At 49.0% G+C, this 22344-nt stretch overlaps 1 protein-coding gene across 2 annotated transcripts; it reads right to left on the reverse strand.

The window, feature by feature from the left end:
• Window positions 1–1041: 1041 nt before the first annotated feature.
• SLC25A15 (solute carrier family 25 member 15) lies at window positions 1042–20823 on the reverse strand. Of its 2 annotated transcripts, XM_031465944.2 has the most exons (7): window positions 20696–20823; window positions 17815–17939; window positions 12506–12764; window positions 8272–8409; window positions 5923–6092; window positions 4783–4941; window positions 1042–3683 (listed from the first exon to the last, which is right to left on the reverse strand). In XM_031465944.2, exons 2-7 carry the CDS (start codon window positions 17867–17869, stop codon window positions 3559–3561), a joined length of 906 nt encoding a protein of 301 aa, XP_031321804.1. In that variant the 5' UTR covers window positions 17870–17939; window positions 20696–20823; the 3' UTR covers window positions 1042–3558. The 2 variants fall into 2 exon arrangements, with proteins under 2 accessions (XP_031321804.1, XP_064349259.1); XM_064493189.1 differs by lacking the exons at window positions 17815–17939; window positions 20696–20823 and adding an exon at window positions 15424–15584.
• Window positions 20824–22344: the final 1521 nt, after the last annotated feature.

The raw sequence follows: 22344 nt of genomic DNA on the forward strand, positions 1-22344 counted from the left end.
CTCTTTGGTTCCAGGTGCCATTTTATTCTAAGTGCCTTTGCTGCCACTGTATCTTAAGGCCATAATTGGCCTTGAAAATAGTTCTATGTTGCCTTTCTTAGAATTATCCTTGTTTGAGTGATTTTCTGTCATTGGCAAGGCTCGCAACAATCAAGCCCATGAAAGGTAGCAACCAGTGAGAACCGGTGCCTCTGCTAAAACACAGAATACTCATTCCTGAGAAACCTTGCATTTTGCAAAAAGCACATGTTAACAAAATGGTTTTGCGGGGAAACAGTTTGGGGCAGGACACTCCCACTAAGCATCGTAACAACACACTAACAAAACACTTGCCGCTCAGGTTGGCAGCGCCAGAAGGTCTGGAGGAGGCATTTTTTTAAGGGGAACTAGAGCGATATTTTACAGAGAAGGGCTGGCAGGTGCCAACCTGGCAGAGACGGGTAGAGAGCTCCCAGCTGCCACCGTGCTGGCATGCAAAGCCAGGCAGGTATTCTTCTCTCCTGCAAAAGCTGACAGATGGTCCCAGCTGCCAGTGCAGCAGCCCAGCTGAAGGCATTTTGCTTTTCTCACAGAAGTTATCATTCTACTCCCCCTAACGTGATTCCCCTTGGAGGAAAAGATCGTGGAGGAGCATGCTTTCAAAACTTACAGAAACGTGTTCCTTTAAAATTCATGCAGCAATAATCCGTGGAGGGCAGATCAACTGGCCGGCTTAGGTAAATGGGGAAAAAAAAAAAACTTCACTGGCTTGGTGAGGAGTTAAGATCTTAATACTGGCAACTTTTAAGAATCTTGTTTTAAATAAAGATGACAACTGAGATTTCTCTTCCCTGGCCCTCCAAGATGCATCAAAATTTCTGGCAATTATGAGTCGTCACACCTTTTTGCTTTTGCTCATAAAAAGAACTTACTCAGGGCCTCCTATGTGGTTGCTTTCCTGGAGCCCAATATGAACAATTCATTGAACAACTTAAGAAACCTACATTGTAATCTATCAAAACGATACTGGTTTTCTTGAATAGAATTTACTAACACCTGGAATAGAACTATCCAAAACTTGGTATCAAGTTTATTTTAAAAAATAGAATGGCATCCTGCCAAATCAGTCACATCACATCCACAGCCTGGTGGAGGGAGAGAGTAATTCTAGCCGGCCAATTTTTGTAACTGCCATGTATTCTTATCAATTTAATAGCTATTTTACATCAGGAATCTTGCTGACAAAAAATGCTTGTTACAAAAAAACCGCCACCTCAAAATATTACCATGCATGACTCTTGAACATTCCTGGACAATTGGTTCTTAGCACGTATGCAAAGTACCTAAACAAAGCAAATCATATGTAGTCAAATATTTGGCAAATAATTTAGTGACAGAACACAAGAATTTCTTTAAACACAATATTTCAAGTTACTGTTTTTGTCTGGAGTACAAATCTGAAGTGGTACAAACTGTACCCAAATATTGAATCATTAAGCAAATAGAAGGAAAAAAACCCAAAACCTACGACTTAAGTTTCCATTCCTTACTCCCACTCATTTGTACTTGCCTCAGACTGTTTCTGCTGAAGATATTCGGTTAAATCTTTACAGGACAACACGTGAGAAAATCTAATGCCAAAAGGGCCCACACGACAGGGGCCCCTGGCCTCTGAAGCAGGTTATCTCCAGCTGGAAGCCAGTCCCACATTTGCTTCAATCTAGAGCTGTTCAGAGGAAGCACCACTTAGCAGCTACTGACCATTTAAGTATGGAGAAAAGTAAGGTAGAAAGATGGTTTTCTTTTCGAGGAAAGGCAGCGGGAAGACCAGGCACGGCTCTGAAGCACACGGGGCACAGCCCCGGCACGCCCCCCCCACCTCCAACAATGTCTGCAGCGCCCTGCCCGCCAGCATCTTGCCCTCCTGACCCTCTTGCCCCTGCCATGTGGCGGAGTCACCAGCAGTTTCAAGGGGAAAGGGAAGCTTGCAGAAACCAGAGATTTCACACAAGGCCTCCGTCCTGCTGACAGGGACAGACGCACTGGGGTGGACTAGTCACAGGCCAGCCCGCTTGCTTCGGCCATGCAGGCTGCCTGAGAACGCTTTATCAGAGAGTCCTCGGTGGTCTCGGAGCAGCAGAGCAAGGAGGTTTGCTTTAGTGCTGACCAGGGCCCTCCTACACCAGACGGCCGAACGACTGCCCATCCCAAGTCTGCGGGGATCAGAGGAACGGGGCCTGTTGTTACCAGCGCATTCATACGGCAGAGCTGGAGACAGTTACTTCTCTTTCATCGCTTTAAACAGTCACACCCCATAAAACACGACACTGAGATTCACTGATGGCCAGTCCCCAACGTCAAAGGCTCTAACACTGTAAGAGCCTGGCGAGGAGGGGTCAGGGGGCCTGGGACAAACTTCAGCCTGGGTCAGCCCTGACACCACTCATGTGGAGCGCAAGCACTACGCTCTGTCCGGTTCCGACCGAGAGGAGAGGACTTTGCCCATGAGCACTGTCACTCCACCCCCAGACAGGCAGGGAGCCTGGGCCTCTCCTGGCTTTGCCACTCTGCTCCCTGGAAATTCTATTTCTGATTGGTGGAGCCAAGGAGGGCATGGTCCCAAGCGGCTCAACAGCCCAGAGGTGGTCCAGCAGAATACTCTGGAATCCCACCCAGGCCAAGACCCAGAGGCAGTAGCTGGAGGCGGCTGTCAGCCACAGGGTCTTCACAAAGCACAGCACCACCGGCCCCTCCCCTCAGCCCCTTCAAGCTCCAGCCCAGCAGAGGGAGCTCCCTGGGAGAGGAGAAGCTGGCCAGTGAGGGCCACGCTGCTTCCCAGAGGCCTGCAGCTCTAGGCCACACCCAGTAATAGTCTGAGTGTGGGATGTGACCCCACCTAGACAATGAATGGCACAGTTTTCACAGGAGAGCATCTTGGGAAAACCCAGGACGCTTACCTGAAACTTAAGGTTGCGGAAGCCACACCAGGATGCAGGTATATTCTCCTCTGTAAAATGTAGATGGCTGTCTTAAGTTTTCAAGCACCACAGGAAAACTTCTTTAAAACTTTAACCACTTAATATAGTGTCCACACGAGGCAGATTTTAAAAGAGATCCTACATCTAGAATGGACTAAGCAACCATTTGTAACCATCCTTATGAAACACGGTTACCTCTGGGCTTTTCTGGTGAAATCTGAGATGAAACACAGAACCAAATTGGGCATCACTCACAACATACAACCATCCAAACTGCATGTACACGTACAGGTTTTTGCAAAAGCCCTGATACAACTATAGTTAGCCTTTCAGGTTAGGTACCTAGGGCCAGCGGCCCACCCTATATGTCCCACCGAGGACAAGAGCAGCAGTTTTTCTATTTCAATACAATGATGGGGAGAAATTACATGATGTAAAATACTCTCCTATAAAGGTTAAGATTTAAGGTATAAGAATGGAAGACAAAAAAAAAGTTCCCGTGAAATCAAAGCAATTCCACATTGGTCTTGTACTCCAGGAAACCCTGAGATGGACTATAGTCCTCAGCACTTGTCCTTGGCTCCAGGTTCACCACAGCACCTCAGTAGGCTTCGAACTGGCTCATCATCAACTTCCTGCTGTATTCATAGGCCAAAAATAGTGCCCCATTGGCAGGGAACGCGCGAATCATGGTAGGTTTCAGTCCAGAATATAAGGCCGTTATTCCTAGAAAACAAAAGGGTAATCAAAGACTGAGACTCACCCTCCTTGGAAATTTCCCATGAAACCATACAGCATAGATATTTTTACATTAACAAATCCAAACAATAGTGCTAAAAACCAACAGTGATGGAACAGGTTTCCCTGGGCTAATGGAACTGAATAGACTAGTGGAAGCCAGGACAAATGTCAGGTCTCCCAGCAAAGCTGGCGAGGCTCAGGTAATACACACCGGTGCTGTGCCAGGTGAACTCCTGGGAGATGGAGCAGGCAGAGGGGAGCCTCACATAGGAAGACAGAAGGCAACCACAGAGCCACAGGGGGCAGCAGTTCTGCAGCTTCCCCTGAGGGTGAGGACTTCGAGGCAGGCCAGCAGGAAGGGCACTGAAGTCAGAGACCTGTTTCTAGTATTAGCACTGCCCAAGGTGATTCTGAAGATCCAATCGGATAAGGGAGGGGCAAGTACTTTGTGAAACTAAAGTGTTACGCAAATTTAAAAGGCATTACTATTAATAATATACAAGATACCTGTGCTGTACTTGGGACTAAATCAGTTTCTGCATCCTGCTACTGTGCTCGCTCAAAATCAAGACCAACAAGTGCACAGCCCAAGTTTTAAGATGTCTAGTGGATGCTGGGCAGACAGATCTTTACTCACTAGTGGCATAAAATTGGCTTTATTCAGCAGTCGCTTAGTGCATTTCGAATTCCAGAAGTCTTAGCATTAAGGATGGACGTTTTTAAAATTTCTTTGTCATTCCGTTAGAGATCCTGTCCTGACGCTATTATGTAAAACAAGTGGTACTAACTTCAAAACATCTGTCCTCTTAGACAAAGTTTGTATTCTAAAAATTCCCTCCAGGCCATTTAGAAAAAAGAATCCTGGCCCCAACCCCCGGGGGTTGGGAATCAGAATGTTAAACATTCTTGAGAATAATGAAAGTAAGTTACAGAAAGGGGTTTTGAAATGAATCCACAAGTGTGGGATTATAGACAGTGCTAGAAAAAGGACATGAGGCAGGGGGAAGAGAGCCGTCACCCATCTGATCAGCCCCGAGAAGACAGCAGCGCAGTCACCTCCCCTGGTTCTGCAGCAGACACTCACCTTCATTCTTCACAACACTTATGAAGGTTCCGAAAAATCCTGCCTGTTTTCCAGACATGGAAAGAACTTGGATTCTGGATTTGATACAATCCACTGGGTAAACAGCAAGCCAGAGGCAGATTCCACCAAATCCACCGCTTAGCATCAAAGGGACAGGGCCTAGAGGAGGAAATTAGCAAACGGTATTTTCTCTCGAGAACAGCTGATGTTACATTTCCAGAGGTCAATGCAATAGTGGCTGCAGGTAGGGGCAAATACCAAAGCTGTAGCTCGGGAGCATAATTCTTGGAGGCAACTGTCAAGCCGTCTGAGAGCACAGGTTCTGTGTGGTAGTCTGGGACCATCCCTCAGCACACCAGACAAGGGGCAGCCCTAGTGAGGGTGGGTTTAGGCTGGTCACTATGGCCCTCCTGCCCCGTCCTCCGGAGGCCTGGCCCACCCAGAACCAGCAGGCCCCCCACACATGGCAATGCCCTACCATGAGGAATGAGAACAGAGGCCACTAAAACACAGGCTCCATCTTTTTTCAACCTTCTCACTCTTAAGAATTTTAATATTTTAATGCCCCACAGCCTTGATTCTTCCTTTACCATGAAAAAACAAAGCTGTCTTACTAAATGCAACAGCTAAGCCTGGGAGCTTGACTAATCCCAGAATAAGTTCAAAACACTGAAGGGAGGTGTAATCACTCATGTGAGCCCAACATGGATAAGGCTGTGTCAAGCAGCTAATTAGGATAAACTAGAAAGAACTACACTTCTCATTGCTCTCAAAACACTATGTTTTAAGCTTATTGAAAGATGATTTATAGGTGATTTCCCCATTTGCTGGTGATTTCCCATTGGGGAATAATGTCTGCATTCTCCCCTAAAATGGATCCAGAGCAAATGAACAAATGGTATTCTCATAAAAAGTGTGGGATGTACTGCGCCAGCCTGTCTAGAGGCAATCACCAAGGCTGGAGGAAGGTGCTGGTTACCACCTGCTGCCACGATCTTTTCCAGCTTCCAGAAGCTCCCTGGTGCCCGGCGGACCTCCCCCACAACACGGGGCGCCGCACATGCAGAATCCACAGCGGCCACACCCCTGGGAAGCGGACACCATCCAACCCAACTGCGCTGTCCCTGACAACACGGTTACCTAATTCATCTTTTGATCTCCCTGATGCAAAAAACGATCGGCTCAGTTCATAGCCACCGAAGAAGAAGAAGTAGCCGGGCACTTCTCGGAGCAAAGTGCTCGATAGCCCGTGGTAGAAGCCCAAGGGGCCGTCCTTCCTCAGGATGCTCTTCACGACGGACCAGACTGTGCTGGGAGGAGACACGGGGTGAGGGGGGCGGTCAGCGCGGGCGGGGAGGGCGGACCACAGCATCGCACCCGATCAGCGGACCTCATGAAGCTCTAACGGCAAGCAGCTGGTGTTATAAACAGAGGAACCAGAATTCCGGGAATAAAAGGCTTCCTTCTGTGGGAAGGAAGTCTCTCAGAGAAACAGATACAGTTATTTTGTAACAAGTTTTATCACCTGAACTCTCCTAGGATGAAGAGATTTTATTAAAATGGATGCATGTATTTCTAGAAATCATTATCAAAGAGCCAACACCCGTTTTTCCAACAGTGACTACATGAAATTACAATGACAGTGAGGGTTGTCCAAACTCAGCACGAACAAAATGGTGTTTGTGCCCAAGCCCTTCCCTTCCTTGATTCCTATCTCTTCAGCCTTTCCTTTGATCTGGTGTGTTTTAGGCAATTGGTTCCAGTGTTTAGGGTTTGTTTTGTTTTGCGTTAGTCTGGGGAAATGAGCAAATAACCTTAAGTGTTACTTAAAGGCAAGACACAAGAAATTCTAAGAGCTGAGCTACAGCTCCTGTAAGGCCGGACGCACCAAGAATTTAGTTCTCAGAGAGGTTGGTGTGTGATGATTTTTACTCGAGGTGGATCAGAGCCTGCGGCAGCCGGAACACAACACCTTCCGTGCAGGGGCTCCTCCTGACTGTGTGCGGGTGGCAGGCACTTCCCTCCAACCCAGCAACAGTGCTGGAAACCACACGCAGGAGCTCAGTGAGCCCCGAGAGCCTGACTTTATTCCCAGCAGGTGACCTGGCTTGGACCAGGAAGGATCAAGCCCCCAGGTAATAAAGGTAACCTGCTTCTAAGGTTCTTCTAACCCTCCCTCCCAGGCAGTACCCATTAGCCAGGCCCTGCCTGCGGGACCCTCTCCTTTTATAGAACCAAGTCATCCAACTCAAGACAATTAGCCCGCTTCCAATCCAAGTCTTAACTCCAAGCTACCATATCCCTGTGTGGGCACTGCTCTACCTGAGATGCAGTCCAGCCCCATATTAACAGAGTGTTCATCTACCTAAATCCTTTGGATCTAACAATCACTTTCTTTAAAAATACTTCAAACTACTTCCAAGAGCTACAAGGACAACTTCCCGGGGGCTGTTAAGGTTCTATTTCTTTATCTGGGCACTGGTTTACAAAGTCATGTTCATTTTGTGACTGTTTACATAACTGCACATTTAAGACTTCTTATGATTTCTGTGTGCACTCCTGTAATTGTGCGGACATTGTATTTCAATAAAAAGCTTTAAAGACTTACACTTTAGGACTTCCAGGCTCTGAATAATACATTCAAACTGGTTGTAATGAATCTCACAGGTGCACGAAATAGGGCGCTATTACAAACCCCATCCTCACTGGAAGGAAACTGGTGACTCTGAAAAAGGTCAATTTATCTACTGTTTTTTTCCCCTAGCAAGTTTACTGGCTTTGAGTTAAACTTAGCCATACCCCTGACCAAACTTTTTGTCAGTTAAGATTAAAAAAAGCAAGTTTTCAGATTAATAAGGATAATAAATTGCTTTTCAGTTCTAATAAATCATAATAAATCATATTGTATGTACATACATTCACAGGGTAACTAGAATCTGTTTTTCAAGACAAAGTTGGAGAGAGAATTACTGAAGGCTTGCTATGCTTACGAGGGTTTTGATGAATGTTTTCAGAGTGTGAGCCCCTTGTAGGTACACTTGCAGAATTAGGGAGGAGGCGGAAGGAAGTTATCATCAGATCTGGGGGGATGAGCCTGAGCGCCCATGTGACACTGCAGAGCCAGCAAACACTCATCTCAGAATCCAAACCGGGACTTAGGAAATCTCAGCCCTCAGTTTCAAAGGGGCTGCTCTCTGCCTCCTGGTACAGCTAGGGGGTCACACCTTAGGCTCTCCACAGGCCAAAAGGGGTATAAGCTCCTGCTTCTCCACTTCTGGGACATTAAATATTTGTCTGTGACATTCTGTGGGATGGGTCCAGCCATCACAGACAGTCCGTTCAGAAAATTATCCTCTGACTGGTAGAAAAAAAGTATTTGGAGTACATAAACCATTTCTCTGCCACTAGCTTTAGGACAACATAAAGTTTAAAAATACTCGCTACACCAAGGCAACAGGGACCCACGGTTTGTGCCCAAGCAGTGCTTACTTCTGGCTCTTGGCTATCCTTCCCGACATCTCCATTTCGTACATGGTCTGTAGGCGGCATTTCACGAGCTCCGTGGGGCAGAGGACCAGAGCAGCAAAAGCAGAGGCGAAGGAGCCGGCGGCTGCGTTCTGCAGGTCACTGAAGGGACACAAGCACAGGGGACAGTCACCTGCCCGGTCACTCATTCACCTGGTACTCAGCACACGGAGACACTGATGGTAGAGGAGGGCGGAGGGAGGGGGAGGACACTTTTTCCGCACCCAGCAGGCACCTGCTGCTTCCTCTGAGGACTCTACAACCCTGAGGTTGACAGCAATACCCTGATTTCCATACGGGGAAAATGACTCTTAGAGAGGATACGTACTGTGCCCAGGGTCACACGGCTGCAAAGTGGCAAACCCAGGTCTGTGTGTCTGCCAAACCCACGCTCCTTTCACTAGTCACAGGGCCGGGGGCTGAATGTTTGTGTCCCCCACCCCAATGTCTATGTTGAAGCCATAAGCCCCAATGTGATGGCATTTGGAGTTGGAGGAAGGCCTTTGGGAGGTAACTAGGTTTAGCTGAGGTCGTGAGGACAGAGTCCTCATGATGGATTAGTGTCCTTATAAGAAGGGACCAGAGGGCTAGCTGGAGCACTCTCCACCACATGGGAACACAGCAAGGTGTCCCTCGGCAGACCATGGAGAGAGCCCTTACCAGATACCGAATCAGCCAGCACCTCGTTCTTGGACTTTGCAGCCTCCAGAGCTGTGAGAAACAAATGTTTGTTGTTGAAACCACCCAGTCCCTGCTATTTGGTTCTAGCAGCCGGAACTAAGATACACAGTGACAGGGAAAAACCAAACCAAATATGGAAGGATGAAAAACTTACCCATGGTCCTGCCACCCCAAAACACACAGTTAATGCTTCAGTGTGTTTGCCACTAAACTTTGAATAAACTAGGTTCTGAGACCAACCCTCTGTGCCCCAAATCCAGCCTGGAGCAACAACAAGTTCAATGTAACTGACACAGATGAAAACCCAGGGTAAAATTTTAACCCAAAAGTTGCTTATCAATAAAAGATTTCCCAGGTCAGCTGATGACCTCCTGGACCTCAACCCAGGAAGGCACGAGAGGGGTGCAGTGGTGCCACAGAAGAGGGGCGGCCAGCCTGCAGGCTCAGTGGTTGTAGGTCAAATGGTGAAGCAGGAAATCTAAACAGAGGAATGATGCCCATAAATACAAAACTAGAAGAATTCACCTCATCTCACATGGGTTTAGTACCACCGGCCTCAGTCAGGCTGAAGGCTGTGAAGCTGGAATCCAGTAAGAGTGCAAGAATATGGGGGAAACAGCTGAGAAACAAATTCCCAGGAAGACTTCTGAGAGTTCATGGGGGTCAGAAAAGGACACCCTTTCCAAACCCAGGGACAGTGTTTCATCACACAAGCATCACTGGCACTTGGTGGGGACAGTCTTTGGCTGGGCAGGAAGGACGGAGCTGCTCGCAGCAGGACAACTGACCCCGACACTCTCTTGCTAAATGCCAGCGGGATCCCCGCTGTCCCTGGAGACCAGGACAATTCTCAGACCTCCAGAAGCCCCTGGAGGTAACCCCTCGCCGCCTCCCTAGGTAGAGACGTCCTCTCACAATCTGCAAGCAGAAGCCTAACAGACCTACCACTTTCAACTGTCTTCATGTTCCAACTGACTAATAGTTACAGAAACTAACGGCAAACGTTACTACAGGCAAACCTCATTTTATTGCACTTTGCTTTATCACAGTTTGCAGATACTGTGTTTTTTTAAAAAATTGAAGGTTTGTGGTAACCCAGAATTGTCAGATGATGGTAAGCATTTTTTAGCAATAAAGTATTTTTACATTAAGGCATGCACATTGCTTTTTAAGAAATAATGCTACTGCACACTAACAGACTATAATCTAGTGTAAACATAACCTTGTATGCACTGGGAAGCCAAAAGTTCACGTTTACTGAGGTGGCCTGGAACCTGACCCGCAATGTCTCCAAGGTGTGCCTGCTAAAACCAACAGCTGCCTTCCATCTTGGCCCCGATTTCCTTCTCCTGGGGCCTGGCCTCAGTGCCACATTTGGACGTGAGGCAGGTTCCTAGGGTCCAGACAGCCTGTTACATACCCAGGTCTCAGAATAGCTGGCTTGGAGCAGGCTTTCTTTCAGAAGGAAGACACTGCTTGCAGTATGGACTTCCTTTTGACCTAAGAGACTGCATGTCAGATGTTCCCAGTGGGGAGCCAGAATCTGGCACACAGCTTTCTAGGTGTGGGAACCTCCCCACGCCATCCCCTCCCATCCTTCCCACGGCCCTGACTGAGCTCATCTGTCAAAACCAAAGCTTAAATGGTTTCCGCTGTCTCTCCACCAGCCTGCAGGACCATACTTGGCCTCCCTCAGGGACTCTCTGTCAACCTGCTGACAGGCCACAATTAGGGTCATTGACTGGCGTCTGCCAAGTCTGCAGGAACAAAGGTGGCATCAATAAATGCAGACGTCTATTCAGTCCGAGATGCAGCAACGCCTGAACGATCCCCAAGCAGTTACAGGGCAGCCGCAAGGCCGGATCAGCTCTGCGGTGGACTTTGGCTTTCTAATAAATACTTTCCTTGGCCAGCCGGCAATAGGTGTTGGGGATTTTGTAAGAATCAACTGTTTTGTCACCCACTCAACAAACACGTATCTGAACACTCCTGCTGTGTCAGACCCCGTCCAACCAAAGTTGGAAAGAATGCTGCTTGGGTAGTGCTCAAACCGGGAACAAATATTGACAGTATCTCTGCGGAAAGTCACAACAGGTGCTCACGAGCAGTTCTTTCCTTTAGCTGCTTCTGCATAATTATTAATCTTTTCTCTAGACCTGACCCCCTACGAAGCACTCTGGAGCCCCACCTGTGGTCTGCTGGAAAGAATGCTGGGTGGGGGTTCTGAAGACACAGGCCAGAATCCTGCTTCCATCACTTATTAACCCAGGGGCCCTCAGGACGTCAGTGCCTGCACTAGGGCTTCCCCATCTCTAAAACAGGTGCCACCGCCTGCCCGGACCCTCTCACAGGACCGTGGTGAGGGATAAAACAAATAAATAAAAAAGACAAGAGTGCTGGGTTGGGCCGAGGGAAAGAAGGTTTCTTCACTGCAGGACCTGTGGTTGCCCACTCCCCACCCTCTCCCCCGAGCTGTCCTTTTCTCAGGATGCCACAGGAGACCTAAACTCCAGGTCTCCCCAGCTAGCGTCTCTCCCTCAAGTGGGAAGAGCTAGTCACAGCGGTGCTCTTCCTGCCCGTCTCCACCGTGCGACACCACATCCTGCTGGTTTGTTTCCCCCGTGTTTCTGTACATCCTCTTCTTCCCGACCCCTCCCTGCTGGAAGGTCCCAGGATCCTGTAAATACTGTCTCCCTGAGTGATTCCATCCAATCCTGAGCCTTTAGAACACAAGTTCCATCCATCAGGACAGGATTCCTGCTATAAACAGGAACACCTCCAGGAACCCCCAGAGAACACTTCTGTACAAAGGGAACCTACTTTAGTCACATGGAACCTGTAGTTGCACAAGTTTCAAATTCCTACCAAAACCACCAATAAGACAGCCCTTTGCAACCATGCAGCTAATAATTTTAAATGACTTAAATCAGTGTTCAAAGGAGGGAAGGCTAAACACCCTAGTGGTTTCCAAATTCCTTTATATATATATCTCTATCTGTATAATAAATACCCAAGGGATGGCCAAGCACAAGCCAAAGTCTGAGGTCTGGAGCAGGCTTGGCCAAGGGAACAGTCGGTTCACCTGCATCTTCTCAGATACTCTGATCTTTTCTAAAATTCCAAGTTTCTCCTCAAATCTATTTCACTTTTTTAATACTCTGCATTTTGCTGATGACATGGAACCCAAAATTCAGGTCACAAATTGCATCCACGGTTTAAGTCCAGCACTTCTGCCCACAGAGAAGTGGCACCACCAGCAGCATTTGAAAAGCACCTTCCTGAAGAAGGGAAGGAATGCGAGGGTGGCTGGTTCTCTGCGGTGGAATATGGGCAGCTCTCCTTTTGCATAATTCATATGTGTTTTCCCAGTTTTATATGATGGGATGTATGACTTCATAATCAGAGAGTAGTTTTTTAAAAAAGGAAATGTTCTTACCCTGAAGCTCTCATGAAAATTTTGACTATGCAAATATTATTTTTTAAACAAACTGAAAAAGTGTCAGCGACCTCCACTCACCTCAGCTTTGCCTTCCTGTCCAGTCCAACTACCTTCCGTACCACCTGCTGGCAGAAGCCATAGCACATGAAGAGCACGGAGTTCTCGGCGATGTTGGCGATCAGCGCGGGGCTGGTCCCCTTGTAGAAGCCCCGGAAGCCCACCTGGGAGTAGGTCTTCAGGCAGCAGTCGGTGAAGCCCCTGTACAGGTTGGGGAACGTCTGCATCTTCACCTTCATTGTGTCGAAGGGCTGCCCGGTCAGCACACATGCTGTGCCTCCTGCAACCAGGACAGAGTCCTTGTCCAGCAAGAACCTACAGCTGTGTGTCAGGGTGTGACTTCGAGGGCTCACAGAGACGAGGGACAGGCGACCCACCCCCGGGCTTGGCTCTGCATCACCTCATTTTGACCTCTTCGTCCCTGAAACCTTCTAGCCAGTCCAATAAAACTTCGAGGGGGTCCCTCCTGTGCCTGGCACCCAGCTCCAACCCTAAAGGACCTCACACTCCATAGGAAAGAGAGACATGTGTTCAACAGTCAAAGCCATAGGATGCAAAGGTGTGACATGTGTCTAGGAGCATTGGGCAGAGGGAACTGGGCTAAAAGCCTGACTCTGCTGTGAGATCCTGTACAAGCAATGGAACTCCTGAGATTCATCCCCTATCAGATTAGCATAAGGATTAAATAAAAATGGAAGAGAAGGTTTAACATAATCGCTGCTACACAAGTTGCTAATGATTAGCAGGTAACTTCCACATAAAAGGAAGGGGAGAAGAGTCCATCACTCTGCTTTGCCTGATGCCCAGTGGTACTGATGACTATCAGAAAAATAACAGAGGAATAGGACACAGATAAAGGAAACAAAGAGTCTGACTAGTCCTTGAAGAGCTCAATGCCTGACCCCTTATTTAGACTCTACCAATTAATGATTCGTAATCAGATAGGAAATGGATTGAAACTTACGTTCGCTTAGCATAAACCATTTTTATGCTTTCATACTGTAAGGGTATTAAATACAGCAAAATCTAAATTGCATTCGATTACTTCAACAAAAGTTCTGAACGTAAGGAAAAGAATAAACTATAAACACTGTAATACCTCCAGACCCTGGATGGGGTCAGCATTCGGGGAAGTCCCACTGGCTAATGCTTCTGCCTCCCCTTGGGCCTGAGACATGCCCTGCTGTGTCAGGAAATGTAACCATCAGGTGGGGTTATTAAAGCCTCAACAGAATTGAAGAGAAGGCTTACATAAAATAATTAAGAAATGCAATTTCATAACTTCGACATAATACATAGTTACTCCCACTAAGTTGTGGACAGTGGAGACAGAGGGAGGGCTGTTAAGAATAACTTCCAAGTAATTATTGGCAGGTAGATAGCTTCAAAAAGTCTGAAAACGATTTGCTCTCTTCTTTGAAGCAAGCACAAATATGATTTCTGCGATCCTATCACCACTGTTCCTTTCTTCTAGGGGAGCAAGGACACATTTCCGCCACATTTCTGCCTTATCTTGCCTCACTGTCCCCAGTCCTGAGTTAGTGGAGCACAATTTAATGAGATGTTACTATAATTAGAGTTATTCTCTCCCAGGTACTGATGGGCTAGAATCAAATAAGATCCTACTTACAGCAAAAACAATTATCCCAAAAGAGGTGAATGTCAGAATTTTTAAAGTGGGTTCATAATTTTGATAACCTAGATGCAGCTACATGGAATAATGCATTTAATTCAGAGCATTAATATTTTTACTAGAAGTTGCCCACATTTTAACCCAATCATCCTGAACAGTGCAGACATCTGGGTTCCTACAAAATGCATTTGTTGCCTATCTGCACCAGTTACATCTCCAGCAGGGAGAAGGTAGGAGGCTCATGAATTTTCAAATGCTAGCTCCAATTCCCACCCTCCATCCATGGAGGAAAGCTAACTTCCTATGTAATGCCCCACACACAAATGACACAGTCATGGCATTCACTGTCCCCGCCTCAAGGGGGTGATGACTATTCTGAATGCCAGCACCAACTCCTGAGACCCAGCAGGTCCTCATACCTACCAAGTCAGTGAAGCTATGAGTAATTTATAGGAGTTAACTCTTTCGCCACTTGCTGAGAGCTCAGACCCTAAGATCACCTCAGTCTCCTTAACAAGTGGAAATAGCCTCTGCCCTCCTGTGTGGGTGTCACCGTTTCACTTTACTCTGCGGAAGATGCAGAAGTGTCTTGCATCCTACACTCCACCGAGGTTGGGGCTCTGGATGTTCAGTCTGACACAGTGGAGCCAGCAAATGACAAAGTGTTGAGGAAATCCACCAGGGCTGGGACAGTGATGGCGGTGAGGGAGGGCAGAGGTGGACACGGAGAAGCAGACCTTCACCCAGAGGGACCTGGTCCACCCTGCCCACTCAAGCAGAGGGGAGAGTCTCAAACCCCTGGAGGCAATGTTCCATTTAATGGCAGAGAGGCTGTCATTTTCAAAATATTCTAATCAAAAAAGTTTTTTGGTTTGTTGTTAATTTGGCATTTGAGATGATCAATGATCTGAAATGCCACATTTCCTGACAACACTACTTAAACAAGGCACGTTTGTGAGAGAGCAGTTCATGCAGAGAATGCATCATTTTATAGTTGTTCAACTACCAAATCTTAAAGTGCCACCAACATTTACATTTAAGGGGATTTAACTTTTGAGTTCCAAGTTGCCTTATTTCAATAATTTATCCAGTTACCTAACTATCTTGTTCAAATCCTCCCCAACCCAGTTCCTGGGGCTCTGGATCTTTTCCTGGAATCTCTCCTGCAGCAGCTTCAGATACTGACAGCTTCCCTGTGCTTTAGAGCAGATGAGCTGGGTTGCAAGACTGCGTGGTGGGGGATATTTGATTAAGAGGAAAAGGAGACACACACACACAGAACACAGGGGTGCTACACCTGTATCACCTCAGACCACGGCTGCCTCCCTCTGCTCCCACACACATCACACCGCTTCCATGGGTGGGCTGTGTCCACACAACACTAGGGGTCCTCTGCACCTGACAGGAAACAGGGTGCTATTACAGGCCCCATTCTCACTGGAAGCAAACTGATGACTCTGAAAATGGTCAATTTATCTACTGTTTTTCCCCCCAGCAGGTTTACTAGATCTGGGGTGATAAGCCTGGGTATCAGCAAATATTCATCTCAGAGTCCAAACTGGGACTTAGGAAAGCTCAGCCCTCAGTTCCAAAGGGGCTGCTCTGTGCCTCCTAGTACAGCTGGGGATCACACCTTAGAAAAACCCCAAAGCCCATCAGTTTCCCCAACCAGAGAGCTGGGACAGTGAAGGCTCCAAATGAATCCCCACCTCAGGGGGCACTGCTGGCCCATTACGTGGTATTAAAACAAAGACGACAAAACAAGGTAAGGAACCAAGCAACCAAGGTCCTGGCCTTGTCTTTACACCACCTAGCTGTGTAACCTTGAACAAATCCACTGTCCCTCTCGGGGTCCCTTTTCCACACATACGATGAGCATTAGAGCCAATGGTCTCTAAAGGCCCCTTTGAGCTCCATCTCTGAAGATGGAGGCCCCTCCGAAGTGGGGCTGTGGCTTCCCGGTCCCAGAAAGGGAGTTCCCATGTCACTAACAGGGACCCCCTCTGCTCAGCCCCAACCGGCCCGGCACAGGCTTAGAATACAGACCCCCTGCAGGGGAGCCTGCTGCCCTTGGAAGTTAGACAACCGGGGCAGCACTACGTCAGTGAGGGGTGACCCTGGGTTACCAGCCCAGGAAGGCACACCTACCCAGTTACCAGGAAAGTGAAATGCTAGCCTGTACAAGGGCCTGATACTCGTTTCTACTAGTGTAAAAAAGCACGTGCACAGGCAAATGTCTTACACAGCCAGGCTCCCGACAACACTGTTGCAATTGATACCTTTAAAATTTACTGAATGTTTTAAATGTGGCACTCCCATAGCTTTTCCTAGAAAGCCATTTATGGGCAGGTGCTTTCCTTCAGTCACAACAGATCCTATGTCTTTGATAGACCGACTGAAGGACATAAAATTCCAAGAGCTGAGCATCCCTCCCGGAGCGTAATTCCCTCCTACTGCGGAGACACATACCGAGCCCAGGTGTTCTCAGGAGGGTAAGAGGATGCCAGAGGCATCAGCACCCCTGCAGTGTGGCGGGGGGCCTGGCGGCTGCCGCTCAATTCCATGGTAGGGTGAGGGGCTGACCCAAAGGCATGCGGCAGGCAAGAGGCCATGGGGGGAACCAAGTGGCCCTTGCTCCCCTGCTCCTTGTGGCCTCTGACCTGGCAGCGCCCTTGCTTGCACTTCTTATCAGTGTGGGCAACACGCTGTCCCCAGCCTTCCTCATGAGACTGCCTTGGCTGATTTCTGGTTCACAGGGAAATACTTTGATTTTCCCTGAATCCACAATTTCTTTACAATTAAGAAGACAACAGGATGAGAGGAGGTGGCTCTCTGACTGCCCTTGATTGGTTGACCCAGGAGTTCCTACCGGCTAAGAGGACAAAGGGCAACCCACACCCCTGGCCTCTCCACTCCGACTCATTGTAAGAAATCGGTGCAGGAGGCAAGGGGAAGCTAGGATTTTCACCTGGGAAGTATGAGCTTTCCAGTGCTCCTCCAGCCTTAAAATAATCCAGGAATCTGGAGAAGCAATCAAATCACCATCCAGGCACTTCCAGTTCTGTCCTTTGTCTCAACCTGAGTAAAGGCGACATTTCTAAAGAGGGGCCTGCCTGCTGTTGCAAGCACCGCCCAGGACAATTTACCTGTGCCCCACGGGGTCAGAGTCTGCCCTAGGCTCGCTCCCTGGGCAATCCTGGGCCTCTCCTTTCCTTTCAGGGCAACTGAAAGGACACAGTTGAAAGTCAGTCTCATTCATCAAAGACATTTCTAAGGGTGTCTCCTTTTCTCTCCCTAGCAGTAGTCAGGACAGTAACTGGGACCTCCCTGGAGAGATGACACAGTGTTATTTTCGCACTACCAGGGCTCTGAAGACTGCCAGGCTTGGAGCAGAATCCTGCATGACCCAGCCACGCGGCAACAGACAAGTGACTTCAGTTCTGAGCTGTGCTGTTTTCCAGCTGTAAACTGGGGACATTTGCACCCAGTCCCCTGACTCGGTTTTAATACCATGGGAACTACTCTACCTTCTGCTGTGCTCGGAAGACAATATCACACTTGCATTAAGTGGATTCATTCCGGGGTTAAAGCATATTGCTTCTGGAGTAACAAAGGTAATGCTCTCACCACACTTTCACTCAATCTCACTTGTAGAAGGTACTTGAGGAACAGAGGATGGGGTTTTCTCTGGGGTTACCTGCAGCCCCGGCCGTGAGGTCAATGGCGGCTTGGATGGCAGGATTGGATTTCATGTCAGCCCACTCCTCTGCTGCACTCCGTGGAGGACAACTCTCTGGAGCTTAGGATGGGCACCTCATACCCCTGGAAAGAGGCAAGAGTTCACCATCAGTCGGGCCTCTACAGCCCTCCCTTTCTCTAGGCTGGCTGCCTAGATACTGGACCTGAACTTCTGAGAACAAGGAAATTGGCTCTACATTGATCCAAAGGAAGGGGTTCAAGGTATCAGAGCAGCTTAAAAAGCACACAGATCATAACCCTTTCCTGAGTATCAACGCTACAGCCACCAGTGGAGACATTTCAACCAACCTTTCGGAAACCCTCAGAAACAAACACCAAATGAGCAAGCCAACCAGACACCCCCAGCACCATCAAACCAGGCCTTTTTAGAGGCCTAAGTTACACTCTCAATCCACTAGGCTCTGTTCCAAATTCAGACAGCAGCCTGTGTCAGGACCCTAAGAGGTCACAAAACAGGAGGTCTGGAAAGGAATGGGTTAGGAGCTCTGCCCAGTGACACACACCTGGGTCTGAATGCCTGCCCTGCCACCAGTCAGGTGGCCCTTTGGGCCTCTAAAGCTGGAGGTCCCTGTCTAGACAAGGTGAATAATAGAAGTACTATCATTAGAATACAAAGGCAATCACAAATAGCCACATCAGACAGAGGATGATGACCTGTGAATACACACGAGTTCTTAGAGCACCTACACAGCCAGCACCAGTTATTGTCATCAGCCCCCTCCAGAGCGTCTCAACCATAAATGTGCACACAAATCACCTGGGGACCTTGTTAAAATGCCAGTTCTGATGCGATTGGCCTCAGGTGGGACCAGAAATGCTGTCTGCCTAGCATGTTCCCAGAAGAGGTTGATCACTCCAGGCTACCAACCACATTTTGAGAAGCAACACCTGGTCCATTGGGGCCCTAATTTACTTGATAAGAATCACCTGGGACACTTGTTAAATATTCAAATAACCAAGCCTCTCTCCTGGAGATCTTGATTCAGTAGATTGAGCTGGAGCCTAGAAGTTTGGGAAAATCCGAGTCTACTTGTCTACCTTTAGACAAAAATCAATCATTGTTGAGACATGGTTCATTAACATAAAAATTAAAATAACCAATTCAGCAACCAACTCTGTATGGTTTTCAAACTATGTCACTGACTTATGCATGAATAACAAGGAACGCTTTTTATTCATCACACAGAAGACCTGTGTGATCCCAAGTCAGGCCACCTCTCAGAGGAGGGGGTGGGTGGGCTGGATGGTCGATGAACGCAGCCACCAAGAAGTTTTTTAACCACTTGAAGTATGTTGCCAAAGACCAGACACCAAGAATCTTCCTTTCTTTACAAAAAAAAAAAGTTTAAAATCAGCAACAGCAAGAAGCACAGTACTTAATAAAGCAGCTAAGACGTACAAAACACCGATTTCATGTGACTGGTGGGCCTGGGGAGGCAGTATCAGCTACTAAGGTTGATGATACAGTGGCCATTCCAAATCAAGAGAAGGGTATCAGGGTCCTAATCCAGTCTCCTCCTTATCCAGATGAAACACTGAGGCCAGAGGAAGACAAAGGCTTGTCCAAGGTCACACAACAAGTCAGTGGCAGACAGAGGACTCAAGTTTTGCCTTTTGGGTCTGTGCCTATCAACCAAAACATAATTCCAGAGTATTCCAACCTGGCCAAAGAGAAAATGCCCAACCCTGCATTTTAGAGGAAAGTGGAGGCAAGTGGGGAGAGGAGTCACACAGACAAGGCACATCCAATGTGGCCTCTCAGAAAAACCCCAGGGGTTTATTCCCTTGGGGGTGGACGTTCCTTTCCTAACTTGGAGAGGCCCAAAGTCATCAAAGTCAATTCAACCCCTTTAGGTAAGTCAAACTTAAACACATCAAATCCTACAAATAACTACTTGTAGAATTATTAGAACGATAAACAGTGATCGGAAGTAATGGATTAACTCAGGAGGTGTGGACAATTATTTCAAGTTACTCATAGCTTTGGCTTGAAGAAGACACGTGACTTCAGGGAGACAAGATTGATCAGCATGAGTTAAACCGCTCGTAAGTCATCGGTACCACTAGAATCGAAATAGAAAAACTGAATCCTGCCAGCGTCCCTTTATCCCTCTTTCAAACTACACCAGAGTCCGAATCCAGAAGAAACAAACAGCGCCGACTGTACATCTTTCTTGCTCCTTGGGGAAATTAATTTCCCCTGTGGGGAATCCGAGGAGGCCGCATTCCTCACTAGGTAACAGGAATTGCTCCGGGAAGATTCCAGCTTCAGGCCGAAGCCGGCGCAGGGGGAGGCCGCCCACCACTCGACTGCCCAGAACCGGGGCCCAAGGGCGCTGGGCAGCCCCGCCGGGCGCTCCTGATGCGAGGGCTCGGGAGCCCCGTCCGCACAAGGGGCGGCTTGGGGAGACAAGTTCCAACTTTGTCTTTCCGGCTCTCAACGTTCGCTGGCTCTGCCCCAGCAACCTGCGAGTATCTCCCATTCATAAGCACCTCCGCTCTGCCCAGCGCGGGGCTCAGGCGGCGCGGAGCCGGGAGGCTGGGTGACACGACCAGGGGGCAAAGGAGGGCAACCTTATCCAGCAGGGGACCACTGCGGGCAGGAGGCCGCGGGGCCCGAGGGTCTCCGGGGATCCCCGGGCAGCGCGCGGGAAAGGGGCGCCCGCGGATCCCCGGGCACGTGTGCGGCGCGGCGGGCCCGGGACCCCGACTGCCCGGGAAGGTCACGCCGCCCCGGAGCCGAGGCCCGCCCGCTCCCCGCTCCCTCCTCCCCGCCGGCTGCCTGCAGCCCGCGAGCGCCCGACCCGGGCCGCGCTCACCGCCGCGCCGGCCGGCCACGTCCCGTTCGCGCTCCGCCGCCCGCTCTCGGCTCTGGCTCGGCGGCGGGGGCGGCCGTTTACACCCACGTCGGCCGCGGCCTGGCCCTCGGCCCCCGGCCCCGCCTCCCGCGCCGGACGGCACCCGGCGGGCCTCCCCGAGGGCTCAGGAGCGCCCCTGCGGCCGGGCCGGGCGGCGCGGGGCCGGGGCCCGGGCGCCTCCTGCCCGCCCGGCCGCCCGGGAAGCGGAAGTCGGCGCGGTGCGGCGGCGCGCTCGGGCCGGGGGACGTGGCGGGGCCCGGCGCCGGGAGCGGGCGGGGCTGGCGGGGCGCGGGGAGCCCGGGCCGCCGCGTCACTCTCCAGCTTCTCGGTTCCCGAAGGCTCTGGGAGCTCGACCCCGGTTAGACCAGGGCTGGGGGTGTCCGCAGTTACGACGAGTGACTGAATATCCTCGCTGGGACCCGGGGCTCAAGTCCTAACTTTACATTATAACTGAGTACGAAAGTACTGGAAAAGTAGTGATGAAAAATAAATTCGCTTATTGCCGGTTAAAAAAAAATCCCCGTTCTGCCTCCCGCGAGGAAATCTGTCTCCACCGATGAGTTTGGGAAAGCGCCCTCACCGATGAAAACTGTAACTCTCCATTAGCCTTTTAGTTCCTAATGAAATATAGGCTATTTCTATGGCTCTCTGGCATTTCATTAAAAGCAGTATTCAAGGAATCTGCAGTACAGGAATTTTCTCTAGTGCCCTAGACAAAGAGGTAATACCCACTCATCGGAAGGGTCTTGGTCTATTACAGACAACTCAGTGTAAGTCACGGCATTCCGAGTGTTTTGGTTCAAATTCATGCATTTATTTTCCTTTTCTACACAGTGTTTTCTATCTTAAAACGTGCTATCGTTTTCTTTTACAACTTTCTGCCATGTTTGGATGTGGTGTTGGACTACTGCCTATGTAATTTAAGTGATTTTTGGCGAGGGCCAGTGACAAATATTTGAGGTAAGCTGTGTTAGTCTTTAACATGGATGCAGAGCCGGATAGACCTTCCTGAGGGAGGAGGTGCTATGAAGGTATCAGAGCTCCTGATAACTGGGGGCCACTCATCGACACAGCACAAGACTGCCTTTTCACAGAATCAGCACTTTAGAACTCAAGCCTCTGGAACATAATTTAATTACACAAACAAGCCAGAGAGTTTGAGTGACTTGCTCAAAGTGACATGTAACCTAACTAGTGGGAAGCAGATCGGGGAGCAGCACCTGACAGCTGCTCATTGTAAGAGTCCCAGCCTCCGGAGTGCTTTGATTCAAACTTCATGCATTTATTTCCCTCCGGTTATAAGGTCCTAGAGGACTAGGACTTTCAGAATCACCTGACCCAGTGGTTTTTGCAAACTAGAAAGATGAGGCCCAAAGGAGCTGAATAGGGACAGGCCCAGATCTCCTGTTACAGGTTAGAAAGAGCACTGGACTTGGAGCAGGCCACGTGTGTAAAAATCTCTGTGACCCTCAGTGAGTGATTTAACCTTTTTAAACCCCAGCCATCACGTGACAGCACCAGCATCACGGGCTTCTTTGAACCCCCTGCTCTGGGAGTGCTGCAGCAGTTCAGCGTGGGCTGGCAGCTGCTGCTCCGGGTCAGGGTCTGTA

Source organism: Camelus dromedarius, chromosome 13 (genome assembly GCF_036321535.1).
Source record: "Camelus dromedarius isolate mCamDro1 chromosome 13, mCamDro1.pat, whole genome shotgun sequence".
NCBI classification, from domain to species: Eukaryota; Metazoa; Chordata; class Mammalia; order Artiodactyla; family Camelidae; genus Camelus; species Camelus dromedarius.